The sequence below is a fragment of the Sphaeroforma arctica genome (genome assembly GCF_001186125.1).
Source record: "Sphaeroforma arctica JP610 unplaced genomic scaffold supercont1.315, whole genome shotgun sequence".
NCBI lineage: Eukaryota > Ichthyosporea > Ichthyophonida > Sphaeroforma > Sphaeroforma arctica.
This window is the reverse complement of record NW_014040243.1, coordinates 1-9,434: the sequence shown is the minus strand read 5'-3', so window position 1 is coordinate 9,434 and position 9,434 is coordinate 1. Positions and strand designations below refer to the sequence as shown.

Genomic DNA, 9,434 nt, shown 5'->3' with positions numbered 1-9,434 from the left:
TATATATATATANNACTNTAGTTATATATACTTATTCTATATATATGTATATATATATCATATATATATATATTATATATATGTATATATATATATAAATATGTATTTATATATATATAGATTCATCCATATATATATATATGTATATATATACATATATATATATATATTCCTGCATATATTTTCCTGTATATATATTCTTGTTTATATTTTCCTCCATATATATTTCTGAATATATATATATATATTTATGAATATAAATGACTTTTTCGTTTCGTGTTCGAAAGCTGTTTTGTTTGCCCGTCTATTAGTTTATGTATTCGTTTGCATTTTTGTGAAACGTGTATAGATATTACAATCGGGAAAATTGCTGTGGGTGTGTATGTGTATATTTTGGTTCTTGTGATAAATCAAGTACATTACTAAATTCCGGATGCCTTCTTACAAGCCAACTCATGTACTGTTTAGAGAAGAAGAAATTATTGAGTGAATTTCTGGGCACCAAGTGATTACACACGCTCTATCCCATGAATCAGTACACCAACACACATTTTTTCATACCTAAAGAACAATGTTTGCATACACATACACACAGCCCTTGACTGTCGTGTGGGAACACATTCGTCTGCTAACGCGGGTGTTCATACGCAAGCGTCTGTCTTTCATGAAAACCTCGTACCGACATATACAAGCGGGCCTTTTCTTGTTGTTTTCTGTGCGCGTAAACACTAACATTGATGTGACATAATCGTGGCTTGAGCATACATTTACAGTTATGCGTTCGTCATGTCGACCCTACACTGTATGTATATGTGTATACATGCTCGTTAATGTACACTTATTGGACGAGTCGGATACAGCCTCTTTATCAATGGCTGTGTTACCAAGGAGACATGCACCAATGGTGTATTCCGATGACTGCGACTGATCTTCTCTGTGGTTATATTTGTAAGGCTATGTATGCGTGTGATTCAAGAAAATAATGTCTATATGTGAACACGCATCTGTGCCTGCGTAAAACCCGATGTTCAGTAGTTGGTATATTCTGACTGGCTATTGAATACACATCCTCATACAACAGGCACCTTCTCGCCGTACGAGCACGGAGAATGCTATGTCCTCGACGATGGAGGTGAAGTCGACCTTGACCTTGGCAACTACGAGCGTTTCCTAGACATTACACTCACGCAGGACAACAACATCACCACGGGCAAGGTGTACCGAAGTGTCATTGAGAAGGAGCGCAAGGGCGACTATCTGGGCAAGACAGTACAGGTGGTGCCACATGTGACCAATGAGATCCAGGCCTGGATCGAGCGCGTCGCTCGCATGCCTGTGGATGAATCCGGGCTGGAACCGGAAGTATGTTTGTGTGTTAGATGAAATGGGTTTGTATGCGTATACGTCAACCGTGTCGTGTATATGAGAGCATGTGCTTTGCGCCTATGTCTGTGTGTGTAAGCGGGCAGGTATGTATACGTCTGTATTGGCGTTGTATGGTCCGCCGAATGGTACTTCCGTTCATACGCCTGTGGACTATCATTGGGCGTACTCGCTTATGGTTATCTCCAACCCATGTCTGTAGTCAGAAGTATCCCTGCCCTTTGGTGCGTATGTGAGCTTCGTTACGGAACATACAAGTGTAACCTGAGATGGGCTTGTGAAGCCCCCGAATGCTCGTACATGTTAGTGTGAATGTACGCCCGTTCACACCTTTCGCATGACTTGTACTCGTATAGGTGTGTGTCATTGAGCTCGGTGGAACTATGGGGGACATTGAGAGTGCACCCTTCGCCGAGGCCATGAACGCGTTCAAACTGCGCGTGGGATCTGAGAACTTTATGCTGGTGCACGTGAGTCTGGTACCGGTCATCGCTACCACAGGTGAGATCCACGAAGGTTATGGTTTACTGAGCTAAATACTCTGTTTTATGAACAGGTATTTGGGTGAACTATTGTCGCTTTTGTATATGCTGTAGTAGGTCCTTGCTCTCCAATTCTAGACGAGTGTGTATTCCTTGTTGTTCGGAGTATAAGTGAACATCAGTTTCTTGTTAGTCTAAATTGATATCAAGCTGCTGCCTGCTAATTGCTTGGTCGTCTCTGTTTCATTTCACAATCTTGTTTCTGTTGTGTCGATCACTACTTGTCAGAATAAATATATATATATTTAATATATTTTCTAGTAGTTTACTATTAACGACTTTCCTACTCTTGTCCACAAAAGGCGAGTCCAAGACAAAACCCACCCAGCACTCTGTCCGTGAGCTGCGTAGCCTGGGCATGTTCCCAGATGTCATTGTGTGTCGCAGTACTGTGCCGTTGCAACAGGAGGTGCTTGCGAAGGTGTCGCAATTCTGCCACGTGGAGGAGAAGAGCGTACTCAACTTGCACGACTGCAAGTCTGTGTGGGAGGTGCCCTTGCTGATGGAGAAGCAGAATATGTTGAAGGTATGGGACACTCGTTCATGCATGTACATACTACGTTGTCGGTAGGTATCTGCACACAAGCAAACAAGTACACACTTTACCTATTTGTGGGAGTTATTGATACGTGCATAGACCCATAATATATGTATTCTCTATAGCGCACCTGTAGTACACTTCTCTGTGAATCTATTGACATTCCCCTACAAAACCTTTGCCTTACTTTACATTGTATGCGAGCGGAGTATCCCATTAAGCTTCGCCACACCAACATACCACACTCACGCAGGCTTGCCCCATACTACCACCCTCCTTATCCTCCCAGGTGCTAGGTGAGAGACTCAACCTGCCCAAGTGTCTTAAAGAACGCGCCCTGAACTCGTCTCTCGGTGTTAAGTGGATGTCTATGGTTAGCCGCCTGACCCGCGTGCGGGAAGAGATTGAGATTGTGGTGGTGGGTAAGTACACCGGTCTCAGCGATACCTACCTGTCCATTACCAAAGCCCTGCAACACGCTTCGCTGTTCTGTGAGCGCAAGTTGGAGCTGAAGTGGATTGAGGCCGAGCATCTGGAGAGGAAGACGCTGTCGACCCAGCCGGTACAGTACCACGACGCTTGGTCTAAGCTCTGTGGCGCAAGGTGTGTGGTGTGATGGGTGTGTTTGTAGTTATATACATACGGATGTGGTGTGATGGGTGTGTTTATAGTTATATATACGCATGTGATGTGTTGGGTGTGTTTATAGTTCTACTTACGTACGTGATGTATTGGGTGTGTTTGTAGTTATATGTACGTAAGTGATGTATTGCAATAGTACTGATGCACACGTCGGTATGTGCACGGATTGGTCGGTCCGCTAGACAGGTAAAGGATTCTTTCTTTCCTATCTTGTCACGCCAACAATACTTATTATCAGCCTGTCACGGAAAATCATATCTACACTCGGACTATGTATGGGCGTACCAATAGGGCCACGCGGACGTGTGATTGCTTATATAGATACATGTGCGTATCCGCCTATTCATCAGTTAGGTAGGTACCGAAATTTACCTACCATGTGGTCATTTAACCGTTGCCCTTTTTCTCCATATCCATTCAGCGGAATCTTAGTGCCTGGTGGCTTTGGCCATCGCGGCACCGAGGGTAAGATCCACGCCGCTCAATGGGCGCGCGAGAACAAGATACCATATTTGGGCATCTGTCTTGGTATGCAGCTGGCCGTGATTGAATTCGCCCGCAATGTGATGGGCATGGAGGACGCCAACTCAACAGAGTTCAACGAAGCTACAGCAAACCCTGTGGTGATGTTCATGCCTGAAGGGTCTAAGACACATCTCGGCGGCACCATGAGACTTGGCCAGAGAAAGACGCTCTTCCATAACAGGGACTCTACATCTTGTATGTGTGTGGTTTGGTGTTGGGGTGTTGGTGCTTGATTTGTGTGGTTTGGTGTTGGGGTGTTGGTGCTTAATTGTGTGGTTTGGTGTGGGGGTGTTGGTGCTTGAGGTGTGTGGTTTGGTGTGGGGGTGTTGGTGCTTGAGGTGTGTGGCTTGGTGTGGGGGTGTTGGTGCTTGAGGTGTGTGGTTTGGTGTTGGTGCTTGATGTGTGTGGGTTGGTGTGGGGGTGTTGTGCTTGATGTGTGAGCTTAGTTGTCGGCTGATATTCGCTACTAGGTTTTATTCAGCGCTGTGCCGAGTGCGACGTGAGCACACGGGTGCCAAGGTCGTATGTACGCATACAAGCAAACTCTTCTCGCCTGTATATCAAACTCTTCTCCGCCTGTATATACCTCGAACAAGCTTAGCGATTATCCAGCCGCAAACAGCAAGCGGATACACCCTAAAACCCTAAACCCTAGAAGTCCCTCACTCATCCCCACGCTCTACACACCCGCAGTCAAGTTATACGGCGGACAAGACTTTGTACTGGAACGTCACCGCCACCGTTACGAAGTGAACCCGGAGTTTGTGGACCAATTAGAAGCTGCCGGCCTGCTCTTTGTAGGTAGAGACGAGACCGGAGAGCGTATGGAGATCACCGAGCTGACCCGTGAATCACACCCCTTCATGATGGGTGTGCAGTACCACCCAGAATACCTCAGCCGACCTGTACGACCCAGCCCTGTGTTCATTGGCTTCATCCTGGCTGGTACGTAGTGTGTGCTTGAGGTACATGCTGGCTACACGTGTCTTTATGCTTTAGGTAGTTTTATGAGGTGTATGTGTTCTTCATCCTTGCCTGACTGAATTGTTGTATGTGTGTTGGCGTGTGGTGTGGTTGGAGAGGGGGTCGGTCGCATGCTCTCCGAACACGTGATGCTGTGTCCATAGACCCCATACGCACTGCGCGTGGTCTCTTTGAGATCAATGCATGTTTGTATCTGGCTTGGCTTTGCAGAGTGCATAAGTCCTCGATATCTGGACTTGGTGCAGCCACGTGTTCACTAGCTTAGTCATTGCCTGTGTGTATTGTTATTCAGGTATATTTGCATCTGGCTTGGCTTTGCAGAGTGCATATGTCCTCGATATCTGGACTTGGTGCAGCCACGTGTTCACTAGCTTAGTCATTGCCTGTGTGTAATGTTATTCAGGTGTATTAGGTGTACTGGCTGGTATATATCATATTGTATTGGGGTTTGACTTAGCCCTGTGTTTGCGGTAGTGGAGGGTTGTGTGTGCACGCATGTGCTGGTGGTTGTTGTATCATCCATGTGCATTGGATGTAGTGTTAACTCGTGTTGTGATTCCGCTGCGTGAGACATCCATCATTGTTCCATGCCCAATCGCTGAACACAGTGAAATAGTATACATCATCAGTGGTGTGGCACTTACGTCCACTCTTATTGCGTAGGCTTGCAATATTGCTTGCCAAGTGAACTATTGCTGATGGTTTTACCTTCTCTTTCTGCAGCCATGGGCGATGCGAAACTGAGCGAATACCTCGACAACCAGGCAGGTAGCATACACAGATACGACAGCCACGAAATAATCAAAGACATGGAAACAGCCGATGTATAAAGATGTCCCGTGCCCTCTGTACGATCCGGTCCTGAGGACCTAATTTAGAAATTGAGGTGGATGTGCCTTTGATTGTGTGTATATTTGAAATAAATATAGGTGTCCACCAAAGTTAAAAGATTATGAATCCTGACCGTAGATTTGAACCAAGGTAGTGTACACCTATTTTAGCACGATGCGCAATAATATACATGCTTTCGATGTAGGTGGTTTTAGTAAGTGACTTGCAAATGAAGCGGCATATTCATAGATGAATGGTGATGTGTGGTGCATACCGTCCATGAAGTGATTGAATCGTCGTATTAAACGCGTGCACATGTATCTACACACTTGTATAGTCTATTTCCAGGGTTATCTGCGTGTGCATGAGCATCCGCTAAAAAGTAACAGCTGCGCCTGGCCATATGTTCTAGTACGTGTATTATAATACGTGACTATGCTTACTTGCGTCTACGACGACGGTCTCGGATCTCTCTATCGGCAACAGTAACAAGACATTATCAAGACCTGAAACGGACCTGGAAAACAAAAGTGGACAGGAATCTCAGCATCTGACCTCCATGCCCAATTAGTGGTGCATGATTACTTCTACTGTCCCACTTCACCACGATAGGACATTCTCAGACGAGTCTAATCACTACGATAGGACGTTCTCAGGCGAGTCTAATCACACGACAGGACGTTCTCAGACGAGTCTAATCACACGACAGGACGTTCTCAGACGAGTCTAATCACACGATAGGACGTTCTCAGACGAGTCTAATCACAAGATATGACGTTCTCAGACGAGTCTATTCACACGATAGGATGTTATCAGACGAGTCTAATCACAAGATATGACGTTCTCAGACGAGTCTATTCACACGATAGGATGTTATCAGACGAGTCTAATCACAAGATATGACGTTCTCAGACGAGTCTATTCACACGATAGGATGTTATCAGACGAGTCTAATCACAAGATATGACGTTCTCAGACGAGTCTATTCACACGATAGGATGTTATCAGACGAGTCTGAGTTGGGTCACGTTCCTTGATTCTATGCAATCGATTTAGAACTGGATGAGCGTTGATTGGCCCATAGTCCCTCCACTACCACGTACATAAGAGACATTCACATGCACCGAATCGTGAGTGTTCTTTTGGTACCCATAACGCCCACAACACATCAGACCTATAGCATGGTCAGAAGTGTGGTTCACTCACTCGCGTCCACTAGATGATAATAACCGCCTCACCGGGCTATTGTGGAGGTATGTAATACACAACAGGGAACGTCGCGCTTTCGTGGCCTTGGAAGCTCTAATTGTTCACTGCTCTCATGTTGATACGCACACCCACGCCAACTGTTGGCTTACCATCTGAGGGAACAAGCGCTATACGACCGTCACGCACAGCTCACGGAACGTGTGCTTTCACTGCTGCCGCTGTATCCTTTGTGTTACGGCCTACACAGAGACCGTGTACGTAGCGTGTTCCACTCAGCTCTAGTTGTAACTCCGGACTCGTGTCTTTCGTGTGACTTTCACCGTTCGGCTTTCGGCACTTTCTTGAGTCGGGCTTCCGGTTGGCCACTTGGCATGATGCATAGCCCACTAAAGAGACACATGATGGCATCCTGGCTTGCCGTCTGAAGGTATGCCACGGACTACAAGTTTAGTGTTTACAGAGTATTCAATTTATTAGTGTATCTGAACATAGGAGTTAGGAACTATCCGTCGCAATATAAGATAATTTGGCTGCATTGTATGAAGAACCTTTGGCTTCAAACCAACCGCCGTTCCTTCTAATTGGCATCAAAGTACACCGCTTATCATTGTTTTCTGCACAGATTTGAACAGTCCTCGCCTCCGCTTTTGCCACTTTAAGTTTTAATACAAACGTAGAAACAGTTCTAATCACTTTTTGCCCCCCCTCTCCCCCGCCCGCGCAATACAACAGCAAGCGCGCAAGACTAGATCGCGGCGGATGCACATAGTTTCGTTGAACGATGCACTAGCCATGCAGAAGCCTTATGTTAACTTTATCTGTCACGAGGAAAAAGCCGCTACATGTTACAGGCCCATTATATCATTTCAAACTGACTTGGATTCTCACCACCTAACGGAATTGCAACTTTCACCTATTTACTATACCCTAAGGCACACTCTTCTCAGGATGATAGCCCTTATTTAAATCGTGTGCATTTGCTTCTGTCTCACTGAATCTACGATAGCGAACGTACTAGTTTCAGATTTGAATATGAAACAAAGCAATCGTTTGCTTGTTTAGCGACACATCTCGGACTCAATTGCTTGTGGTTTACTCGGATTCAAATGCTTGTGGTTTAGTGGTTTACAAGACGATCAGGCCAAGGGCGGCATTAGTGTCGTTGGTGTCATTCCGTGTGCCTGAAGAGTCTAGGTTCAATCCGATTCACACAGACACATATCCAGTGTACACAGTGCGGCGCTCCTGATAATCTGGCATCAGCTGTATGTATTTTAGGCGACTTTATATAAAACAACATATTCACATCTACATTTTGATATCAAGTGTATTTATAGAGGCGCCTAAATAAAAGTTAAAAAAAAACGGAATGTATTCCAGAACTTTTTTGTATTTTATAGGTCAGATGCATGTCGATAACATATATATATATGTGTGTATATCATACGCAACAGTGCGCCACGCTCGTCCAACCTATATATTTAGAAACCTGCACATAGCTCTTCAATCGACCTTGTTCTATTGAAAGCAGCGGTTGCCTCGCAGAAACGCAGACCCGTCGCAACGGCTCGCACTCCATTCGTGTAAGTGGCATCGACATAAAAGAATCAACTCAGAATACCTTACTTTCGACAAGCATATATTATTTCACGGGGGCTTGGATTGATTCCAGGAACATGAGTAGCGCCAGTACGGTGTCAGACGGTGTGAAGGGCTGCGATGGCTCGAAAGGTGAGGAGGTAACGGGGCCTTCTAATACTACACCTGATGCAGCACACAGTAGTCCGGGTTCACAAAAGCGACCCACCCCATCCAGCGCAGCTTCTGTTACCTTGGGAGCGCGAGGTAAGACCACCACCAGAGCCTCTGAGAAGGTGAGGGAGATCCTGGAGAAACGCAGAGCGGCCAGAGCTGCGGCTGAGGAGAAGAAGAAACAGGAGGCCACCGCAGAACAGAACACGACGGTTGCCAAGAAACCAGTTGGTAGGGATGCGGGGGGTGATGCCAAAGGGGAGGTAGGCACGGTAGCAGAGCATAAGGAGGGGATTGATGCGTCGAACCAGCCAGATGTCAAGTCGGAAACGAAGGCACAGGCCACGGGCGATAGCCTTGGTGGTGGGACTGATAAGACAGTTGTGAAGGGAGACAAGCAGGAGCAAGGCGAAGTGACCGCACAACTACCCGAACACGCATCGGAGGAACATGAGAGACCCACAACTGTGAAGGACGGTGTAGCTGCCAACAAACCCAGCGAAACCTCTCAGCAAACTACCAGGAAGCACATACAGCACACGGGAGAGACCAATACTGCGCCTGTAGGGGCTGATGGTAGTAAGGAAAAGGGCACAAATGGAAGTACGGAGGTGCAGAACAGGCCCTCTGAGAAAGAGGTGGGGGCTCTCCAGAAGGACGTGGAAGGGGACGTCCTGACTGAGAAGAGTAGCATACAGGACAAACCGACAGACAAAGATACTATCGCAGTGACAACGAATACGCCGACTGAAGACAAGGCCGCACAAGGTAACCATGCCAATACAATGGCGAATCAGACGTATTGTTAAAATAGAATGATGTACGTCGCTCGAGGGACATTTATATATATATATATATATATATATATATATATATATATATATATAGATATAGATATATGTATATATATGTGTGTGTGTGTGTGCGTGTGTGTGCGTGTGGATGGCTGGCTGGCTGGCTGGATGTGTGTATTTATTTATAGTGATATTTAGATATAGAAATATGTATGTATGTATACGTAAATGTAA

At 45.8% G+C, this 9,434-nt stretch overlaps 2 protein-coding genes across 2 annotated transcripts in view; both read left to right on the top strand.

Annotated features, from left to right (window-relative positions):
• The window catches only part of SARC_05115 (CTP synthase 1-A), a gene marked incomplete at both ends in the record, with an annotated part of 7,780 nt that extends 2,336 nt beyond the window's left edge, over nucleotides 1–5,444 (top strand). The window contains 7 exons of the mRNA XM_014301023.1: nucleotides 1,082–1,362; nucleotides 1,740–1,884; nucleotides 2,228–2,451; nucleotides 2,753–3,066; nucleotides 3,527–3,825; nucleotides 4,324–4,575; nucleotides 5,338–5,444. Of these exons, the coding sequence (XP_014156498.1) occupies nucleotides 1,082–1,362; nucleotides 1,740–1,884; nucleotides 2,228–2,451; nucleotides 2,753–3,066; nucleotides 3,527–3,825; nucleotides 4,324–4,575; nucleotides 5,338–5,444 (1,622 nt within the window). The remainder of the gene's footprint in view (nucleotides 1–1,081; nucleotides 1,363–1,739; nucleotides 1,885–2,227; nucleotides 2,452–2,752; nucleotides 3,067–3,526; nucleotides 3,826–4,323; nucleotides 4,576–5,337) is intronic.
• A 2,798-nt stretch (nucleotides 5,445–8,242) lies between these two features.
• On the top strand, nucleotides 8,243–9,215 carry SARC_05114 (hypothetical protein; the record flags this gene model as incomplete). The annotated part of the gene is made up of 1 exon (XM_014301022.1): nucleotides 8,243–9,215. The coding sequence occupies exon 1, from the start codon at nucleotides 8,331–8,333 to the stop codon at nucleotides 9,213–9,215; it is 885 nt and encodes a 294-aa protein (XP_014156497.1). The 5' UTR covers nucleotides 8,243–8,330.
• Nucleotides 9,216–9,434: the final 219 nt, after the last annotated feature.